A 22,777-nucleotide genomic window follows, 5' to 3' on the forward strand; every position below is an offset into this window, starting at 1 on the left:
CCTAGCCTAAGCTGAGACGTGACCCTGCATGCTTAACCTTCTGGCTAGGCATTGACTGCCCTCAGAGCCAGGCACAGCCTCAGCCGGCCGGCACGTAGTCCCCAGGAGCCCTTCATGGCATGCAGGAAGCTCTGGCTTCAGGCAGCCCCGTGCTGAGTAGCCGTCCTTTGAGCTCCACACTCCTCACCCAAACGAAGCAGCTCTGAATTCTGTTGTTACCGCCAAAGCAGTGGGAGCAGCAGGAGCTGGGCTCTGTTCCCCTGTCTAACCCAGCTGGCACTTGCCATGTGGCCATTTGAACATGTACTCTCTCACGATCCCTATGGCACCTGCTAAGAATTTTTAACTACTTTACAAAAGGACAAAGTCAGCCTGGGAAGTTACGGAAGTGGGGCAGTGGAGGTGACGTCTCAGGGCTGTCTGACTCGGGCACCCTTCAGAATGAATTACCACAAAGAAGACTGTTCCAGGGACTGTCCTCCTGGGGCTGGGTCACATCCCTCAATACCTGGGCCTTAAAATGAAAATATTAAACACTGAATAGGAACGAGCCAGCATTGCAGAAGCTTGTGACAGCTGCCATTAGGCACCTGGTTGGGACGCCTACGGTGACAACTGGGGCCAAGAAAATGCAGAACACATGCAGTAAAGCTTAGGCAGACGTGCATCTCCAGCATCGGCTGTCTCCAGGCTGTGCACACAGAGGGAACTACACACCCCAGCAGGGATCTCAGCAGGGGCCATCCTGACATTGAGAACCTCATCCATACGTAGCTTAAGCCACCTGGCCAATCAATGCTGGATGCCCATCTCAGACTGGCACTGTGGGTTCAAGCTAGGCCCTGTCTCAGTAAAGGCACACGATAGGATTTCCATGAAGTTCCTACAGCCAAACCGCATGGCCTTGTATGAGGTCTGACACTGTGAAAGAAACTCAGGGAACCTGAGGCAGGACACTCTGGGGCTCTGACATCCTCTGTCCTTTATGCCCATGACCTGTGAGCCTTATAACTGTAGCTAGGATGAGGGCACTTCCCTGCCCAGGTGGGGGTAGCCAGCTTATATACATAAAACCTTGGAAAGGAACACTAGTGGGCACAGAAAGTACCCAGCATCTAAAACCACCATCGGCCGCAGCAGTAACTGAGACCAGCTTCCCAAATTAGAAAAACAAAACAAAACAAAACCTGCCAGGCAGGCTGACATCAGGAGGCCATAACCCGGTCCTTCAGCACAAGCTGTTTACATCACAGAAATGGGGAAAGGCCTCCTTAGGTGGGCGGCCATTCCCACGGCTGAGGAGGTAGACCATTTGTGAATTCATTCACTGGCACACTTTAACCTGCCCATGCCCAGAGCACGTGAGATGTGTGGACGCCACTGCAGGGAAGGGGTAACGGGAAAAGTGCAGCAATGAGCGGCAGGGCGGATAGGGACAGCCGCGTGCTGGCCGCAGACCTCTGCCCTGTTTTGAATCATGCCACAGAAGATCTGAGTGGGGGCTTGTGGGGAACCCTTTCCTCTCTGGCAGCACTCTACTGAGAGGTGACAGAGGGACAGGATGGACTCACTGGAGTTTCGGGACAGCTGGGCGTCACTGCTGGACTTTATGACCTTGTAGTTGGCGGGGACGTCTGATGTTGTCGACTGCGACCGTTCCGGTTTTACCCTCAGCTTACTGTGGTTTTCTAGGACTTGGGCTGCAGTCGCCAAAGCCACTTTCGAGTTCAGAGTCTGGAAAGGAGGCGAGGAGAAGTCCTCCTCCTCATCATCACCAATGTCCCAGGCGTCACTGGTATTCCGGGCAAACTCGTGGAAACTGGAGGCCTTCTTGTTCTTCAGAGGAACTGAGTTGACTTTCGACCGTTCTTTGATGAAGCTTCAAGAAAGGAGACGGCATTGCTGAGCAGCGTGACACAGCAGACCGATGTGGTCTCTCTTCACTACCATAACTAACAACCCCCGACACACCTGTCCATCTTCAGAGAAAACCACCCCCGGCCACTGCTCACAGGAAGCGACCCAGGCGGACGAGTCGAGAGCCACACTAGGTAGCGGCCCCACGACCCATCCTGCTCACCTGACCTACAAGGTTCCAGGTTCTACCTCAGTCACTGAGCGACTAGGTGGACCACAGCCTGCCTTCCGCCCCTGCCCCAACTCCATGCTGGACACACATGTGCAAGAACTAAGCCTCAACCATTAGACTTCACTGAGGTGTCGGCTAGGGTAGCCGTCAGAGTAGGGTGTAAGCTGCTGTTCGGGGGTCGGGCACCGTTAACTGTCCATGCACATGGCTTTAAGTCTCCAAATGAAGAGCCTCCTCTATTTTACTCTACCGGCTTAGAGGGGAAAAAAGTCTGAGCTTGGTGTTTCTCTCCTGAGCCACAATTAACTTCAGACTTCACAGAGAGCAGCAGCTACATGAGAGTTACAGTATACAACACACGGGAACTGGACCACAAAGGGGTAAAAACATCACTAAAACCCTCGACTCACCACCTCGGCAGCAAGGCAGGGCTACACTAGGCAGCAGAGCCGGCTGTATCTAGAGTCCCCATTTCTAAGGTATTCTACCAGGGCATCCAGCACCTTTGACCTCCTCAGGCACCTGAACCTATGAGCACATTCCACCACAGATGACAGTCAGACACAAACACACATACTACACACACATTTTAAAAATAAAAATACCTCTGTGGGGCTAGTGAGATGGCTGGGTGATTGGAGCACCGGCTGCCCTTGCAGAGGACCCAGGTTCAGTTCCCAGCGCCCACACGATGCTCACTAGCATCTGTAAGTCCACTTCAGGGGCTCTGTTGCCCTCTTCTAGCCTCCTCAGCCACCAAGCACAAAAAAAAAATATGAGTGCGCATGGGGCAAACACTCATACACATGGAAAAATAAATCTTCAGAAAATCAATCAAAAAAAAAAAAGAAAAGGAAAAGCAAAGAAAGAAAGAAAGAAAGAAAGAAAGAAAGAAAGAAAGAAAGGAAGGAAGAAAGAGAGAAAGTCCAGGAGACAGTAAAAAAAATCTCAAAAAACACAGTAGGTGACACATTTGCCTGAGACTCAGTGAAGGACACCTTGGAAAGGAGTGGCTGCAGGTCGTACTGCATGGGACAGGACAGCTGCCACGTGTACTCCAACAGCACTGCCCTGCTCCACGGCAACAGCTGCTCCGCTTACAGAACTGCTGTGGTTGATAAAAGAGCCCTGCGTATTTAGGACAGCATGTAGAATTATAGTAGAAAAATGTCTGACAATGGTTAACTGAGTAGGGAATTTAGAGACAGCCAAGCAGACCAGTCCCTGGCTTCATGTGCGCTGTGCTGTAACTCGGAGGTGGGACCTGCCACACAGCCTCCGTTTAGAAAACAATCCATTTAGAAGCCTGTCATACCAGCAAGTGGCTGATGGGGCTGCCTAGCAATAACACTAGTTTTATTTGAGCTATAAAAATTATTGCAGGCGACACTGCCACTCATAGTAATAATTTAGCAAACTGGAGTCAGGCTCCACGTCCTCATGCAGTTTAGATAATTAGAGGCCAGGCGTGGAAGCTTCTGCAGTGATGGAGATTAAGCACATGGTAACTAATGATGGTAACTAATGATGGTCTGGAGCCCAGCAGAGAAAGCAAGCAAAGCTCCAAACAAAGGTGGTAAGACAAGGGCGATAAATGTTTTACGGCAACAGCCCGGGACTGTGAAACAGCCTGCTGCTGCACTCTCAGAGCCCCATGTTTGAGACTATTAATACCAAGCCAGCACAGAAGTGAGACAGGGAAGCCACTCATCAGAGCTGATGCATCCGTATGTGTGAAGCCGACTGATGGGGTGGCTCTGTAGGGGGACCAGGGAAACTGTCCTGGGTCATCATTTAGGCGTGAAACATTAAAACACTGCTATTCAAAAGTCTGCGGCTCAGTCTGGGACATGGCCATATTCCTGAAGATCTGTGCTCGACACAGAACCAGGGGAAATTCGGTTGCCGATATTCACAGAAAGGGGAAGGATCTGAATGTGTGGATGGTGGATTTACGTGTTGACCATGAGACTCTCAGGCAATTATAAAACTAGCCGGACAGGCTCTTCCAGCAGCTAGCTCTGGGCGATGGATGCAATCTTTTCTACAGGGACAGACTATGATGCTTAATCCAAGACCATGTTGTCAGGCTGCTGGGTGGACTCCTTTAGTTGCAGGCAAATGCAGTCATTTACCACAGCTCCAAAGATCTCACTGCACATCACGTTCAAAGGGAAGCAGGAGGCAGGTAAATAGCTGCCAAAGTGCCTCCTTTATAGAATTCACTCATTTCATTCATTCATTTATTCATTCATTCATTCATTCTGTCTGTCTGTCTTCTTAAAAAAGAGCTCCCATGGGGCTGGAGAGATGCATCTCTAAGAGAAATCACTGCTCTTGCAGACAACCTCAGCTCACCCACAGCTGGCATCTTGCCACACCCTTTAACTTCAAAGGTCCAGGGATCCAATACCCTCTTCCTGCCTATGTGGGTACTCACACACACCTGTGGGTGTTTACACATGTGTATGCACTCACACATGCACTCGAGCACACACACACACAAAATTAAAAATAAGAAAAAAATTTTAAAAGTTTCCACAAAGCCGGGCAGTGGTGGTGCATGCCCATAATCTCAGCCCTTGGAAGTTTGAGGCAGGAAGAATCAAACTGCAAAATCAGCTTCAGCTACATAGCAAGACCGGGTCTCAAGAACAGTTCCTTTGGGCTGCAGAGATGGCTCAGCGGTTAAGAGCACTGACTGTTCTTCTGAAGGTCCTAAGTTCAAATCCCAGCAATCACATGGTGGCTCACAACAGCTACGGTGTACTTATATATAATAAATAAATAAATCTTAAAAAAAAAAAAAAAAAGAACAGTTCCTTCATGGACTGAAGTGGTGGAGATGGAGAGGTGACTCAGAGGTTAAGAACACTTGCTAGCCGGGCGTGGTGGCGCACGCCTTTAATCCCAGCACTCGGGAGGCAGAGGCAGGCGGATTTCTGAGTTCGAGGCCAGCCTGGTCTACAAAGTGAGTTCCAAGACAGCCAGGACTATACAGAGAAACCCTGTCTCGAAAAAAACCAAAAAAAAAAAAAAAAAAAAAAAAAAAGAACACTTGCTAGGCCTGGTGATGGTGGTGCACGCCTTTAATTCCAACACTTGGGAGGCATGGCAGGAGGATCTCTGTGAGTTTGAGGCCAGCCTGGTCTACAGAACTAATTCCAGGACAGTCAGGGCTACACAGAGAAACCCTGTCTTGAGAAAACACTTGCTTTTGTAAAGGAACTGAGTTCAGTACTCAGCACCCACATGGTGGCTCGAAATTGTCTGCAACTCCAGTTCTGGGGCATCCATTGCCCTTGTATGCACCTACATGATGCATACAGTGCATATACATACACTCAGGCAGACACACATACATACAAAATCAATTTTTAAAAAACTGTCCCTTTAGCCAGGCACAGTGATACGTGCCTTTTAAATTCCAGCACTCAGCCAGGCAGTGGTGATGCACGCCTTTAATCCAAGCCCTTGGGAGGCAGAGGCAGGCAGATTTCTGAGTTCGAGGCCAGCCTGGTCTACAGAGTGAGTTCTAGGACAGCCAGGGCTACACAGAGAAGCCCTGTCTCGAGAAAACCAAAAAATAAAAAACTAAAAATTCCAGCAGTCAGGAGGTAGAAGGAAGTAGGTCTCTGTGAGTTTGAGGCCAGCCTGGTCTACACAGTGAGAATCTGCATAATGGGAAGTTTCACCCAGGGCAGAAAAGCAGTTAGAAAGGCCAGGGAGGAGACAGTCACTCGGCAAACTAGAAGAGGCAGGTGGGTGACAGGAGAAGGGATGAAGTCTTGACTTACTTTTTCGTGAGCCGAGGATCCAGAGGAGGGTGCTGAGCCCCATACACAGGCTGAATGCTGAAAGCAGGGAGACACAGGTTCAGTGAGGATTGTGCCAGCTTGAGCCTGGTGTAACACAGAGAAGTCGCCTGCTTCCAGGGATGCCACCTGATCATGCGAAAGACAGTAGCCCACCCTTCAAGAGAGCATTCAAGTGTTTTCCCTGGGGACGTTCCAGTGCCTCAGCACTGACCAGCAGTCAGTCCTGTCTTTATGGACAGCAGCATGGGGCCAGCAAGATGCTTCGGCTGGTAGTGGTGCTTGCTGTCCACGTCCAACGACCATTCCAGCTTGATGAGTGGTGGAAGGTCACAGTCCAGCTAGCCAGGGACAGGCAGCATGGCAGGACAAGAAACCCCACCTCAGGAAGGGTAGGAGAGAGAAGCACACCCCCCACCCCACCCCCGGCAAAGCACTATTTCCATCCAGAGGAAGCCCATGCAAGCAAGGTCTACTAAGATCTGCTTAAATCTATGTTACAATCCTCCCTTCTCATGAAATCAATTCTGCTATCAAAAAATAAATAAAAAGAGGGCTGAAGAGATGGCTCAGAGGTTAAGAGCACTGACTGCTCTTCCAGAGGTCCTGAGTTCAATTCTCAGCAACCACATGGTGACTCACAACCATCTGTAATTGTTGGGAGCTATTAAGACAACTCTATTGTCTTGATCTCCGAATTGGGCCTCTCCCCCCAGAAGAAAAGGGGGTCAAAAGCGGGCCACCGACACACCTTTCCAAGAACAACCACAGAATGTTCTAGCCCTAAGTCAGGGCCAGATGTCCTGACCACAGGATGTACCCTGATACCACCAAGTTCCTGCTTCCCCATGTAGTTGCCAAAAGAAAAATTTCCGCTGCCCCATCCCTCCTGCTGAGTACTTCCTCTTTTGCTTGTGCATTTCCGCTGCCCCATTCCTCCTGCTGAGAAGTACTTCCCCTTCTGTTGTGCATTTAAGCCTTGAGCCTTGCTGAATACAGAGAGACCTTGATGCTACTCAGACTGCTTCCCTGTCATTCTTGCACGTGGTTTCCATCTCTCCCTCCCCCCATTTGGTTCTTAGGAGACAGTCCCCTCGAGACCCTCGAATAACTGGACCCGCAGGACGGGTCATGTAATGGGATCTGATGCCCTCTTCTGGTGTGTCTGAAAACAGCTACAGTGTATTCATATTAATAAAATAAATAAATAAAAATAAATAAAACAAAAGCAAAACCATATAGCCATCTCCAGGAGAAATGAGAGATGTAGATAACCTAAGGCCCAGTATAGTCACTCCCAAATACCTATCTTTAAAAATAAAACTGTTGGCCAGGTATGGCAGCACCATCCTTTAATCCCAGCACTCAGGAGGCAGAGGCGGATGCATCTCTGTAAGTTTGAAGACAGTTTGGTAGACATAGAGTTATAAGCAGCCAGAGCTATTCTGGAAAACCCAGTCTCCACACATGCAAAAAAAAAAAAAAAAAAAAAAAAGTCTCTCTTTCTGTGCATGGGTGTTTGCCTGCATAGACATCTATGTGCTACTTGTGTACCTGATGCCCAAGGCAGTCAGAAATGGACACTGGATCCTCTGGAGTTCCACTTACAGAAAGTTAAGAACTGCCATGTAGATGCTAGAAACTGCTGAATCATCTCTCTAGCCCCTTCTCTCCCAAATACCTACCTTAAGAAAAATAAAAAGGCATGTGCATCAGGAGGCATACCTAAAACTATTCAAATCATGAGGGTTCTGAATTTCAAAGAAGAAGCCCGCTCCAAGTCCCTCTCCCAGGCCTAGTGAAACAAACTGTAACAAGTTAACAGCACACAACAGAGCAGTGACCCTAGGGAACCCTGTGAATCATGTCTAAGTAATGAAGAGAACATTGTATCTTTCTGTCTGGAGCCAGAGGCAGGTGGATCTTTGTGAATTTGAGCCCACCATGTTCTACATAGTGAGTTCAAGGCTAGTCTAGGCCACATACTGAGACCCGGTATCAAAACAAGAAATGGCTAGCAGAAAGGGCGTGGCTCTCTGTGATGGGGAAGGGGTGAGAACAAACAAGCCAGAGGCTTCTGGGAAATGAACGTGGATGCTCAATTTTACTCTCCATTAAGCCACCACACCACACATTTGTGTTTCATGTGCTTTGCTGTGGTGTAATCTGTCACAATCAAAATGATCTGAGGTTATCAAGAGGAGTCAGAGGGTAAAGGCACGTGCTGACAAGTCTGAAGACCTAAGTTCAAGCTCAGGACCCCCAAGATGGAAGGAGATGACCATCCCCTCTAATTGTCCACTGATATCTGCACGTGTATCATGATGCACACACATACACACACATACACACAATAAATAGTTGTAATTAAAAGAGTTACAAATACAATCACTAGATACATAAAATTTCCAAATTATTAGATTACATACAATGGAGGCTCAGTCTAGTCTATATTGTAAAGTTTTTACTATTCAGTTAGTTAGTAAGTTAGTTTTGTTTTTTTGAGACAGTGTTTCTCTGTGTAGCCCTGGCTGTCCTGGAACTCATTCAGTAGACCAAACTGACCTCAAACTCCTGCTTCTGCCTCCTGAGTGCTGGGATTAAAGGTGTGCACCACCACAGCCTGGGGAAAACTTATTAAAAAAAAAAAAAAGAAAAGAAAAGAAAAGAAAAAAGAAGAGAAGAGAAGAGAAGAGAAGAGAAGAGAAGAGAAGAGAAGAGAAGAGACCAAATTATTCCAATAAATATAAATCACCTGAACTGAAAAGAAAAAAGATCTCTACCAGCCAGGAGCTAATTAAATAAATTACATGCATCTGAAGGAAAGAGACTGTTCTGTTCCTGCAGACATGAAATAAATGCCAACTAAACTATAGAAGGTGTTGTATGAGCCAGTGTGCTCTAGAGCAACGGAACTCAGAGAATTAATCTACATATAAAAAAAGGAATTTATTAGAATGGATCACAGGCTGTGGTCCAGCTAGTCCACAATAGCTATCTACCAACAGAAGGTCCAAGAATCCAGTAGTCGCTCAGTCTGAGAGACTGGATGTCTCAGCTAGTCTTCAGTGTGCACCAGAATCACAAAGAAGTAGGCTCTAGGGCTGGCAAGATGGCTCACAGGGTAAGAGCACTGACTGCTCTTCCAAAGGTCCTGAATTCAAATCCCAGTAACCACATGGTAGCTCACAACCATCCTCTTCTGGTGTGTCTGAAGACAGCTATAGTGTACTTATTTATAATAATAAATAAATCTTTGGGCTGGAGCAAGCAGGGACTGAGTTAGTGGGGCCAATCAGAGCAAGTGGGGTTGACCGGAGCAAGCAGAGGTCCTAAAATTCAATTCCTAACAACCACATGAAGGCTCACAACCATCTGTACAGCTATAGTGTACTCATATACATAAAAAAAAAAAAATTTAAAAAGAAGAAGAGGAGGAAGGGGGGAGGGGGAGGAGGTGGTGGCAGCGGCAGTGGCACAGTGGCAGCAGCTCTAATGCCAGTGAAGGAAGGGACTTGTCAGAGAGAGCAAGAGCAACCAGGCAAAGAGAAGCAGCTTCCATGTTCTTTATATGGGGCAGCAAAAGGTAAGGCCCAGGGTAGAGGTGGATCTTCCGACCTCACAGATCCAGATTAGAAATAGGTCTCACCTAATTCTCAACAGAGGAATCTCAAATGGCTGAGAAACACTTGAAATGTTCAACATCCTTAGCCATCAGGGAAGTGCAAATCAAAACTACTTGGAGATTCCACCTGTCGTAAGGGCTAAGATTAATAACACAAGTGACAGCTCATGCTGGCCAGGCTGTGGAGTAAGGGGGCCCCTCGTCCACGGCTGGTGGGAGTGCAAACTTGTACAGTCACTATGGAAAGCAATGTGCTGGTTCCTCAGTAAACTGTGGACAGATTTACCTCAAGACCCAGTTATACCACTCTGGGCATATGCCCAAAAGATGCCCCATCCTACCACAAGAATACCTGTTCAACTGTGTTCATAGCAACTTTATTCATAATGGCCAAAAACTGAAAATAACCCAGATGTCCATCACCGAAAAATGGATAAAGAAAATGTGGAATATTTATACAATGGATTATTACGCAGCCATTAGAAAAAAAATGGCATCAAAAGTACAGGTAAGGCAGAGGCAGGCGGATTTCTGAGTTCGAGGCCAGCCTGGTCTACAAAGTGAGTTCCAAGACAGCCAGGGCTACACAGAGAAACCCTGTCTCGAAAAAAAAAAAAAAAAAAAAAAAAAAAACGGGGAAAAAAAAAAAAAGTACAGGTAAAACAGATGAAACTAGGAAAAAGTCATCCTGAGCAAGGCAACTCGGACCCAGAAAGACAAGCATGCTATGTATGCACTCGCCTATAAGTGGATGTTAGCTGTTAAGGATAATCACACTACAATCCTCACACTCAGAGAGGCTAAGTAACAAGGAGGGCTCCAACGGGAAATACAATAGATTTTATGGTGGATTGGGGTGAGACTAGGAAGGGTCCGGTGGGGGAGGGAGAGCTCAGGGAAAAACGCCTGGACTTGAGGGACATTTAGGGGTGACGTGGAAACGTCCTGGAACCTATGAGAATGACCCTAATGAGGACCCCTAGTAATGGAGGATACGGATCCTAAACTGGTCATCTTCAGTTACCTGGCAAGGCTCCCAGTGGTAGAACTGGGACCCCAACCCAGCCATAAAACCTTCCACCTGTTCTGCCAGCAAGATGTGCTAGGCTATAGTGGCTCAGAGCTTGTGAGAATAGCCAACATGAGGCCCAAGCCACAAAGACGGAACCCATGCCCAACATTGCCTGGATGGCTAGGAACTAAGCCGAGAGACCCATGGTAGAACCAACATGATAGACCAAAAGAAAAAAAAATGTCAATGAAATATTCTGCTATACTCATATATACTCATAGATCAGTGCCTAGCCCACTCAGAGAGGCTTCCTCCAGCAGCCAATGGGAGCAGACGCTAACACTCACACCCAAACATTAGCAGAGCTCACAGAACCCTTCGGAAGAGGGGAGGGGAGGATTGTGGGAGTCAGAGGGATCAAAGACACCAGGAGAACATGGCCCACAGAGACAACTAAGCAGGGCTCACAGAGACTCAAGTGACAGTCACAGAGCCTGCATGGGTCTCTGCTAGGTCATCTGCATACACACTGCGGTTATTAGCTTGGGATGTTTGCGGGACTCTTAACTGTGGAAGACAGGGTGTCCCTGACTCTCTTACCTGCTCTTGAGACCCTTTTCCTCCTACTGGGTTACCTCATCCAGCCTTGATGTGAGAGTCTGTGCCTGGTCTTATTGCATCTTGTTATGCCGTTCGGGTGACATCACTGGGAGGCCTGCTCTTCTCTGAAGGGAAATGGAGGAGCAGTGGATCTGAGGGAGAGGGGAGGTGGGGGGTAGTGGGAAAAGTGGAGGGAGGGAAGGCTACAGTTGGGATGTATTATGAGAAAAGAATAATTTTTTTTAAAAAAAGAAATGTGTCTTCCCACTTCTTCAAAAGATTATGAAAGAAAAAAAAATCAACCAGGTGGTGGTGGCGCACGCCTTTAATCCCAGCACTTGAGAGGCAGAGGCAGGCGGATTTCTGAGTTCGAGGCCAGCCTAGTCTACAGAGTGAGTTCCAGGACAGCCAGGACTACACAGAGAAACCCTGTCTCAAAAAACCAAAAAAAGACAAAAACAAAACAAAAACAAAAACAAAAACAAAAACAAAAGCAAAAACAAAAAACACCCAAAAAACCAGAATGGGTTTGTGTGTGTATGTGTGTGTGTGTGTGTGTGTGTGTGTGTGTGCTGGAAATAGACTTAGGGATAGCCGAATAGGTGCTGGGAATTGAACTCAGGGCCTCTGGAAGAACAGTAAACGCTCTTAACTGCTGAGCTGTCTCTCCAGCCCCCAAGCTCACCCACCATTTTTGATTCTTATGACAGAGGAAACCCTTAAGATGCTTCCCGAAAAGAATCTAGGCTATCATGTTATTTTTTAGAGTAGCATATAAGATCTTAGACATCATTCTGGCATTTTCAGACACAGTGTCCACACTTGTTTCTTTCTGGAGTTCAGAGGGAATCTTCTCACACACGGGCCTGAGTTCTGGACAGCCTGGACGTTTTCAGCTCTAAGAATGTTGACTCCCCAACCTCTGTGGCAGATTACTGATTTGATCCACAGACCATGCATCTCAGAGGTTGCTAACCCCAAAAGGCTATGGGATGTGTTCCTATCGTTTCTGAGGCGGAGGAGAAATCCAAGAGGTGCCAGAGTACAGGGAAAGTCTCTCTTCCAGAGAGAGGGAGAAGGAACTTACACAAAGACAAAAATTAAAACACAACTCGGAGAGCCAGTGGCCACAGCTTGCATTTGAACATTTTCAGAACCTCCCAGGTTCAAGCATTGTACTCTCAGAGCCCTCTCTTAAATGCTACAAGGCAGAAGGGTCCCACCAGGCCAGCTAAGTTAGCTGACTGGAGAAAAAAAGTAGATCTTCAAATCCTCTCTGAGAAAAAGCATACCGAATCATACGGACCAGAGGCCATCAACCACCAAGGAAGAGGCTCTCCCGCTCCCAGGAGACGATTTCTCAAAGGCGCTGGCACAGGCAGAAAGGCTCTGATAAATGACGGCCCTCGGCCACAGAGGCACCGGAGCCTAAATCGAATTTGTTAGCGTGTTCCTGAACTAGACTATGATATATCTGAACCAGGGACACTTTGTATAATAAATCAGTTTGCTGAACCTCAGCGAAGACAGGTGGTAAGTTATAAAAGGAAGAGAAACCAAGATTATTGCAGGGAGCTGACGAAGACAGACTCCAGAGTGAGAGAGCAAAGGTGCCCATCTACTGACTTTACAATTCACCTATGAGGACCTGGAGAGCTGGCTGCTCTTCCAGAAGATGAGGGTTCAATTCCCAGCAACCACATGCTAGCTCAAAACTCCATTTCCAGAAGATCTGACAATCTTTTCTGTCCCAGACATACACAAAATAATTCAAAATTTTTTAAATAATGCACCTACGAGCCCGTGCCAGCCAGGTTCCTTGAGACCCACATACTCGGTGCTGGGACAAGCTGGTCAACACTCCGCCTCAGAACAGGCATTTGCCCTGTCGCTGGTCGGGATGGGGTGGTGGTACACATCTGCAATTCTAGAATGTAGCAGGCTGAGGCTAGCCTTGGCTACACAGAGTACACCAGGCCAGCCTAGACTACACTATGAGATTCTACCTAATTGCTCAAAGTGTAAAAGTATTTCACTGCCATTTCCAGGCAGAAAGGAAAGTGCAAGGAAAAGATAGTACACGGGTGATGGGCCTGCTCTCTAACACTGCCACATTCCAGCCCGGGAGACATAAATCACTGGGGAGACACTGATGTCTGTCACGGTCCTTCCCTAGCAGCCGGCTACACCCTAGGGTACAAGGACCCTTCTGTCCATTGCCTGTCCATTGCCAGTCTTCACTAGTTTCTTTTCTTCTCTCTGTTATTCTTGTGCACTGTGTCTACTCATAGATGCTATGCCGTACGGCTGGAGGTCAGAGGGCAACTTTCAGGAGACACTCCCTCCACCACAGGTTCTAGGGATCGAATCCAGGCTGTTGGGTCTGGAGGAGCAAGTCTCTCACCTACTGAGCACATCACTAGCCCTAACTAATGTCTATGTGTCTCCCTCTTCCTCCTCTTCTTCCTTCTCCTCCTCCTCTTCTTCCTCTTCATCCTCATCCTCTGCACCCTCTTCTTCCTCCTCCTCCTTCCCCTTCCTCTTCTCTGTCTTGTGATGCTGGGGAGATCAAGGGCTTCAGCTCCCAGAGGCAAGCCCCCTGACCCTGAGCTCCAGGCCCAGCCCAGCAGGCTCACTCCACACCTGGCTGTCCTCACTGAGCCACAGGTTTCCACCCAGCTCTACAGCTGCTTTATCTGATCACAAACATGACAGATGCTTACTGGAAAAACCGGAAAGCCAGCCGGCTGTTTCTCTTCAGCAGGGGGAGCACCAACGCTGAGCAGATCTTCAGCTTCCAGAAAGCTGTGGCCTCTGGGTTTCCTCGTGGCATGCAGCACCCACAGCGGGCACTTACCAGCCCGAGTGGGTAAAGTCAGAACTCCACAGGCCTACTCTCTGCCTCATCCAACTCCTCTCTGGTACACCTGAAAACTGCAGACTAACTGCTGCTGCCCAGACAACGCCACACACACTCTGAAGAGACAGCATGCAGCCAAGGGGCTAGCCTCTGCTAAGTTAGAGAAGACAAGCCCACAGAGAGTGTTGCCAGAGGTTTCTTACCCAGTTGCGACACTGGGAAAGCCTTGGTGGGAAAGACCCGGCAGACACGGAAGCTGAGCAAACTCCAGAATAGAATGGCGCATTTTAAATGTCAAGAACTTTGGCAACAGGACTCCATTCACACGGGGGCTCTATGGAGACTTCCAGCCCCCGAGGTTGGCTGATTCAGCAATAATCCAGTACCTTCTATAGTCATTTTATCAGCAAAAACATTTCCAAGCCAAAAATACGACAGATCTGCCCAGGCAAACTCCAGCCATTTCATCCGTCTACTACCAGATTCCTAAAAGCTATGAAAAGGCCTGAGTGAGCTTCGTTACCTTAGTGCCTGGTGACTTCAGGAACCTCCAGTTTTCAACTTGTTCTTTTTTTTTCCCACCCCCCAATAGGGGACAGACCCCAGTGCTGGCCAGACTGCTTCATCCCAAGCATCTCAATAACAACCTTTTTGTTCTCATCTCATATTGTCCTGTGTCCAGACTGTTCTTGAACTCCCGATTCTCCTGCCTCCACCGCACAAATTCTAAGATTCCAGACAGCGGGGCCAGCACCTCAGCTCCTTCAACACTAATAACCTCAACTTTAACACTGAATGTGACTCCCTTCGTGTAGCACGGGTTATCTCCCAACTCCACATGTAGCTAAGGCTATGCCTGAACTTCTGACCATCCTGCCTCACCCTCCCTCCCAGTGCTGTGATTACAAGCATGCACCACCACTATCCCAGGTGGCTTTATGCAGTGCTGGGAACTGAACCCAGCGCTTCTTCACACGTACTACCCAAGTGCTCTACCAACTGAGCCACACCCCAGCCCTCCTAGACTTTAAAAACAAGCATTTGAGGGCTGCAGAGATGGCTCCGTTCATAAGAGTAATTTTCTTCCTAAGGACCAGGATTCAGATCCCAGCACCAGAGGTTCACAACTCCAGATCCAGATGATCCAACGCCCTCTTCTGGCCTCCAAGGCACTGCATGCACGTGCCACACATACACTTGTGCAGGCAAAACTCCCATACACAGAAAATAAAAAAGAAATAACATCTCAGGAAAAATTACTAGCAAGCTTTTTGCTTAAAAACAAAAGCTTTGTTTTTAAGGAGCGGGCACGTTAGTAAGGGTGTGGGGGAGCAAGCAGCTGGCACTGCCATGGTCTCTCCTATGCCCTTTGAGACTCCATGGACTGCAGAAGCGCAGACAGGCAGGGCACGGGGCAAGGAGTCCCGAAGTCTACTCTGTGGCCCAGGAAAGTTGCCTTCCCATCTGCCCTCACTTTCCTTATCTACAGGGGTCTTAGCTCAGAGCTCTAATGTTCAGCAGCTTTGCCATGCTCAGCTGTTCCCCTGACCAGTGATCTGCTACTTTCAAAAGGATAGCACACAAGAGCCCACCTTCTGTACCAGTCTGCTACTGGAGCCAAGCACACCTGGCCGATGTGTAAGGTGAGGCTCATTCACAATGGTCCAGACCTCCAGGCCCACTCAGCCCAAGCCTCTTGCTCCAGACATATGGAAACCAGGTATGGCGGATCTCAGTGTTCTGTTGTCAGACTTGGTTTACTTTTGTATTTCTGTGTGTGTGTGTGTGTGTGTGTGTTGTGCACGTGTATCTAACAGACATATGAAGGCCAGAAGACACCATGGGAAGTCAGTTTTCTCCTTCCACTGTGCAAGTCCTGGGGACTGAACTCGGGTCTTCAGGCTTGGCGGTGGGTGCCTTTGCCCGCTAGTCTCTTCACCTGGGAGTGGCCCCTCCTCCCTCTCCCAACTCCTTCCAGCCAATGATCTGCAGTCTCAGGGATCTGACACTGTTCTTCCCTACTCCCTGCCCCAGATCAGCCCTCACCACCATGCTCACTGTGAATACAGTGGCCACCTAACTTGCCCCCCAACACCTGTTCTTGCAGAACTCGGAGGGGGGGTGCGTTGGGGGGTTAGTGCTGCAAGGTCTGTCTGACTGTGTATGACACAGCTGAGAAAGGTATTTGTCTCACTATCTAGCCACCTTCCTGACACTGAGTGGATAAAAGCGGTGGGGGTGTGAATGTCCTATAGCCACTGAAGACAGAGGACCAAGTCACCCACTTTCCCAGGCTGGGCTAGAATGGGTTTTCCTGATGCTGGGACTGACCCTTGACCTCAAGGTCTCAGAGGAGAGTGCTACCACTGAGCTACACCCCCCACACCCTCTTTTTAGTTTTTTGTTTTGTTTTGTTTTTTGAGATAAGTCATCTAGTTAGAAAGTGTCAGACCTGGGATTTTAAAGATTTATTTATTTATTATATGTAAGTACACTGTAGCTGTCTTCAGACACTCCAGAAGAGGGCGCCAGATCTCGTTACGGATGGTTGTGAGCCACCATGTGGTTGCTGGGATTTGAACTCTGGACCTTCAGAAGAGCAGTCGGGTGCTCTTACCCACTGAGCCATCTCACCAGCCCAGACCTGGGATTTTAACCCAGGCAAGCAGGTTACTGAGCCTGCACTGTGTACATAGGTCCATTTATATGCACTGTGTACATAGGTCCATAACAATGATGCATGCTGCCCTATCTGCCTATACATCAATACAGTAGTGACCTAGGCTGGGTGTGCTGGCATAGACCTTTAACCCCAACGTCCAGAGGCAGAGGCTGTGGATCTCAGTGACTTTTATTGTTGTTTTGGGTTTGGTTTGGTTTTGATTTGATTTTTCTTTTTTCTTTTTTAAAGATTTATTTATTATTTTTTTAAACTCTTTTTTTTTTATTCATTTATTTATTATATGTAAGTACACTGTAGCTGTCTTCCGACACTCCAGAAGAGGACATCAGATTTCATTACAGGTGGTTGTGAGCCACCATGTGGTTGCTGGGATTTGAACTCAGGACCTTTGGAAGAGCAGTCGGCGCTCTTAACCACTGAGCCATCTCACCAGCCCTTATTTATTATTATATGTAAGTACACTGTAGCTGTCTTCAGACACTTTTTCTTCTCTCTCTGGCCCTGGTTGCTGATTTGTTTTTCAAGTCAGTGTTTCTCTGTGTAGCTCTGGCTGTCCTGGAGCTTGCACACATAACCCTCTGTGAACTTTGTTTGTTTGTTTTTAATTTTTCAAGATAGGATTACTCTGTGTCGCCCTGGCTGCTCTAAAATTCACTCTGTAGACAAGGCTGGCCTCCAACTCACATAGTTCTGTCTGCCTCTGCTCCCCACCCTGCCCCCCCAGGGCTGGGATTAAAAGTGTGTTCCACCTTTTTGGCTCTCAGTGAATTTAAGGCCATCCTGGTCTACACTGTGAGTCCCAGGCTAACCAGAATATATCATAAGACACTGTCTAAGAATAAATATTTTTCAGAAATGTCTTGAAATGAGGGGCAGGAGAGATGGTTCAGGGGTTAAGAGCACTGGCTGTTCTTGCAGAAGACCTGGGTTCAGTTCTCAGCAGCCACATGGTGGCTCTCGATCATCTGCAACTTCAGCTCCAAGGGATCTACTGTCCTCTTCTGACTTCTGCAGGCCCTGACACACATGATCCACTTACATACCTGCAGGCTAACAAAACTTTGGCAGAGAGGGGATGATGGCTCCACAGCTGAGAGCACATCACTCTCGAAGAGTACCCAGAAGTGTGGTTCCTGGCACCTACCAGACAGATCACAACCACTCTGGTTCCAGGGGGATCCAAATTGCTCTTATGCCCTTTGCCACCAACACTGGGTGTGCACGTGGTATACATACCTGCAGGCAAAATGCTTAACATTTAAAATAAATATATGCTGGCCTGCTGGTGCACGCCTTTGGTCCCCGCCCTTAGGAGGCAGTGGCAGGTGGATCTCTCTGAGTTTGACACCAGCCTGGTCTATTCAGTGAGTTCTAGGCAAGCTAAGGAAACTTGGTGAGACCCTATCTCAAAAAACAAACTGCAGGGCAGTGGTGATGCATGCATTTAATCCCAGCACTCAGGAGGCACAGGCAAGCTGATGATCTCTGTGAGTTCAAGGCCAGCCTTGGTCAATGTAGTTGAGTTCCTATACAGCCAGGGCTACAAAATGAGACTCTGTCTCAAAACAAACAAAACTTAAAGAATGCTTTGTGGGTTTTTTTTTTCTTTTAAAGATTTATTTATTCGTGTATTTTTATGTAGATGGGGGCTCTATCTGCATGTACACCTGCATGACAGAAGAGGATATCAGCTCCATTATGGATGCTTGTGAACTCCTGGCTGCTGGGAATTGAACTCAGGACCTCTGGAAGAGCAGCCAGTGCTCTTAACAGCTGAGCCATCTCTTCGGCCCACTTGGGTTATTTTGGTTTTTTTGTTTTGTTTTTTGTTTGTTTGTTTGTTTTTTGAACTTAGGCTACTCTAACAAAATCTCTACTTGCTGTCGCTAAAGTCACTCTGTCATGATCAAAGAAACTGAAAGTAACTGGTTACAACTTGGACTTTTCTCACCTTTCAAACTGCAAAGAAGAGAAAAGTAGCTCTCTTTCCATCTCTGAGGACCCACAGACATGAGGGTCCTCATGTCCTCTGAGAACCCACGCACATGCTCGGTCATCTCCAAACTCAAAAGAGTTCAGACATAAAAGTTCTGTTCTGGAACCAAAACACCTTCTATGGGAACCAACACCAGCTTCTCCCAACAGCCCCAAGCTGTCTGGGACTCTCTGCCAAGAGTGTACAGGAGACAATACCTCCCTCACCAGGCAAGGTATGGGTCATGGTTTATGGATCATGGCAACATTTTTATGCCTCTATAATAAAGGAGACAAATAGCTAGCTCTGGGGAGCTGAGACACATCCTTTTAAATGTCTGCTTGCTCTAATAACAAGAGGACAATTAATAATGACTATTTATAGAGCAAGTACAGTGTACTAAATAAACACTGTCCTGGGTTCTTTACAAATAGGGCATTTTGGTTAGCCTTCGGGGGATTCTGAGGGAAGAGTTTTTAGTCCCCACTTCATAGGAAACTGAAGCTTAAATAGATTGTGAGTCCTACAGATCAGAGAATCTGAATGACAATGTCAAAGATGATGACGATGACAATGGTAATGATAATAATAATGATAAATGATGGTGATCTGGACTCCAAGATTCTTGCCTCTGTGGCTCTATGTTTCAAAATGAAAAAGGAAGCCAGAGATTTGAAGAAACTGAAGAATCCTCCTAGCTAGCAAAAGCAATGCTTTTGGGCCATCAAAAGGGCTCAGCAGATAAGGATACTTGCGGCTAAGCCTGATGACCTGAGTTCAAGCCCTGAGATCCAAGGGGTGGAAGCAGAGAACTGACTCCCGTAAATTGTCCTCTGACCTCTACGTGAGCACTGTGGCACTGGCACACACACACACACACACACACACACACACACTGATTAAGTAGATGAATAAATGTAATTATTTAAAGTAGTACTTTTAAAAAGTTGACTTCCTGTAGTCCCGTAGAAGAAATAGACAAAGGGCCATTAATGCACCACATCTGGCAGTCCAAAGGCACAAAGACCATCCATCACCCATTGTCCTCACCCCTGCTTCCTGACGTCACCATTTTCCCAATGATCGTTATCTTAGGATATCAAAATGAAATGACCCCTCCAGAGCAAACTCCCAGAGAAGAGCAGTCCGTGCAGCTGGAGAGCTCACTCAAGCAGGAAGGAAAAGAAATCTGTGGCAGGAAGCGGAGCTTATCTAAAAACACAGTGTCACTGTTCAATGTGTGAACACCCTAGCCCCATAGCACTTCAACCCAAAGCTACCTTTGCCTCCCCTGCTATTATATTAGCACACATTGCTAAAACCTGGTCCCTCAACTTTCTCCACGTGTGTAATGACAGCTCAGAAAAGTTACACAGCCAATGCTGACTCTCAGTTTCTCTTTCGCTTGAAGAAGGGGGCGGGGGCTGTGTGTAACTCAGTGGCAGAGTGTCTTCAACAGTGTGAAGAGAGAACTAGAACGGAAGAGGGGGAGAAAGAGGAGAGGGAGGGGGAGGGGAAGAGAAGGGGGAGAGAGAATGGGAAAGAGGGGAAAGAGAGAGGGAAAGGAGGAAGGGGAGAGTGCGAGGTCACAGGTCAAAGGACTACACCTGAACAAAAAAAAAAAAAAAAAAAAAAAAAAGACTTAACAGGAAAATCGCTAAGGAAAGAACTCGTGAGGGCGGTGACCAGACACAAACTCTAACACCAAGCAGCCTGTGGCTGGCAGAAATCTTAAATTCAGTAGTGAAACACATAGGGCTTTCATTTTTCAGGACACCACCCAAAACAAACGGAACCAGTAAACCAAAGGCAGCCTGACGGAGAGACAATTGCTCAGAGTTTCAACATACACCAACCAGAGAAAGAGACACTAAGGAAATAAGTTGCTTGAGAGGTCTGTCCGCCAACAAAACTGAAGAATAAAAGAACTTAATGCAACCACACTGAAAGATCATCACTTCTCGGGGATCGCACAAGTGATTAGAAAATGCCAGAAAGAATAACTTACTCTCCGCCCTGCAGCCACCCTGTAATAATTTCTCAAAAGACCAACTCAAGACAGAGTAAGGTCTGGCTTGAGAATTCCCCCTCCCCTGTCTTGCTCATACCCCCGCAGGCCTGCCCCAGGCTCTCCCATCAGAACCCCTGGGGAGTCCAAGGGAAGACAGGATTGTGATGGGCTGGGAACCAAGGCCACCAACCCTCATGCAAGCAGCCACCCATGCTGTTGGAGACCCCTAAGGAGTTCTGTACAAAGTCGGAAGCGGTCTGCAGGTGGCCCTCCACGGCCACGCTGACAATGGCAACTCGCCCAACTCCACTGCCCCTCACACCGGGTCCCCCGACACCTCCCAGCTGAGGTTCCCCGCCCCCAGACCCTAGTCTGCACCCCACACCCAAGCTGGCCAGGCTCCCCTGATTGACAGCTGCTCCAGTCTGGGCTACTCCGACACCAGCCCTCCGGCCTCCGGGGCGCCCCAAGACGGAGGGATTCAGGGGCCAGGATCTGGAAAGCTCTGGGTCCAATCCCCACTCCCCTCAGCGTCCTGGGCTCACCTCCCCGGCAGCTTGGCGCTCCTCTTCCAGAACTGCTTGCTGTTCTCGGCGGCCATCGCTCCGGCCCGGGGGAAGGCCTGGTCGGTGGGTCACGGGGGGGGCCCCGCGACAGGCCCCCGGGACCCCGCAATCTGAGGGCCAGCCCAGGCCGCTTCCCCGCCGCCGGTCACCCGCTCCCAGCTCCTGGGGGCGCCATCTTGGATGTGGGCACTCCCCCCCGCCCAGCGCCGTTGCCATTGGTGGGCTGAGCAGGCCGGTGGGCGGATGGACCAATGAGGATCCCGGATCCTGCGGGCCGCTGAAGGCCCGCGGCAACGTCAGGGGCTGGGCACACAGGTGGGCCGGGGAGGCGGGGCTTAGATGGGCAGGAAGGCGGGGCTGAAAGTTCCTACTCCCCGGAGGCAGAGAACCAGGTACTGCGGGGAAGAAGTAGATGGGACTGTTGCCTTTGATGGGCTGAGGTTCTGGGGTTATCTTGGTGGAGAGGGTAAGGAGAAACCATAACATTTGTATACATTAGTCTCTAAAGGAAGGCCTCATGTAATGATGAACATTTTTGAATGTCCCTCACCTCAATGGCACCCAGGGTGGTTACCCCCCCCCCTTGTTCCCTTATGGTCCTAGTTTCGCAGAGGACAGTTCCGGCCATACCCCAGTGCGGTTAACTGTTGTATGAGTAGCAGTTGATTTATCAGACTCCCCCCTTTCTTCCGCTAACTGAACCTCGTGATGTAATCCCTTCTTCGGGTCTGACTCTTTCTGGTTATGAGGACTTCTCAGATACTGAGAAGTCATGCTTAGGAAATACTAGCATTTTCTCTAGGGACATTGTTCATCCCCATGGCAACAATCAGGAAGATGAAAGATGTACCCCCAATATCCTCAACTCCTTTATTAACCGGTTATAAATCTTCCATCTATAGATTCATTTTTCAATCTAATTTTGACTCAAAATGAGATCTAATTTTAGCATGTGTTGTCTCCTTTGGGTGTCATGTTAATGACTACCTCTCTTTTTTTGAGTGTATTCTGGGACATTTGGGGGAAGATGGAGGGTACTTCCTTTTTCTACTCCAAAGAAATGTTTGTTCAGACAAGGAACTGTGGATGTGTGCGAGCTACTGCTCAATCCATCTCTGTGCTAACACCATAGGTTTTCTTTCTTTCTTTCTTTCTTTCTTTTTCAGATCCAATTGGGCTCCATTTGTTTGGTTTTTTTTTTTTTTTTTTTTTAGATTTATTTATTTATTATATATAAGTACACTGTAGCTGTCTTCAGACACACCAGAAGAGGGCGTCAGATCTCATCACGGATGGTTGTGAGCCACCAAGTGGTTGCTGGGATTTGAACTCAGGACCTTTGGAAGAGCAGTCGGGTGCTCTTACCCACTGAGCCATCTCACCAGCCCTCCTAGGTTTTTTAAATATTGAAAAATACATTACATTTATTCAGTGTGTGTGTGTGTGTGAGAGAGAGAGAGAGAGAGAGAGAGAGAGAGAGAGAAAGGTCAAAGGAGAACTTCAGTTTTCTCTTCCCACCATTTAGATCCAGGAAATCAAAC

At 48.0% G+C, this 22,777-nt stretch overlaps 2 protein-coding genes across 2 annotated transcripts in view; one reads left to right on the forward strand and one right to left on the reverse strand.

Moving 5' to 3' along the window:
• Tbc1d22b (TBC1 domain family member 22B) overlaps positions 1 to 21,418 on the reverse strand; it is a 59,866-nt gene extending 38,448 nt beyond the window's left edge. Inside the window, exons 1-3 of the mRNA XM_021149676.3 lie at positions 21,216 to 21,418; positions 5,887 to 5,943; positions 1,572 to 1,879 (exon numbers count right to left, since the gene is read on the reverse strand). Coding sequence (XP_021005335.1) covers positions 1,572 to 1,879; positions 5,887 to 5,943; positions 21,216 to 21,271 — 421 coding nt within the window. The 5' untranslated portion in view covers positions 21,272 to 21,418. The remainder of the gene's footprint in view (positions 1 to 1,571; positions 1,880 to 5,886; positions 5,944 to 21,215) is intronic.
• A 147-nt stretch (positions 21,419 to 21,565) lies between these two features.
• Positions 21,566 to 22,777, forward strand: part of Tmem217 (transmembrane protein 217) — a 28,241-nt gene continuing 27,029 nt past the window's right edge. Inside the window, exon 1 of the mRNA XM_021149913.2 lies at positions 21,566 to 21,628. The gene's annotated coding sequence lies outside the window, so the exon portion shown is untranslated. The remainder of the gene's footprint in view (positions 21,629 to 22,777) is intronic.

The sequence above is a fragment of the Mus caroli genome, unplaced genomic scaffold, assembly GCF_978045245.1.
Source record: "Mus caroli unplaced genomic scaffold, Mus_caroli_1 scaffold_18, whole genome shotgun sequence".
Lineage (NCBI taxonomy): Eukaryota > Metazoa > Chordata > Mammalia > Rodentia > Muridae > Mus > Mus caroli.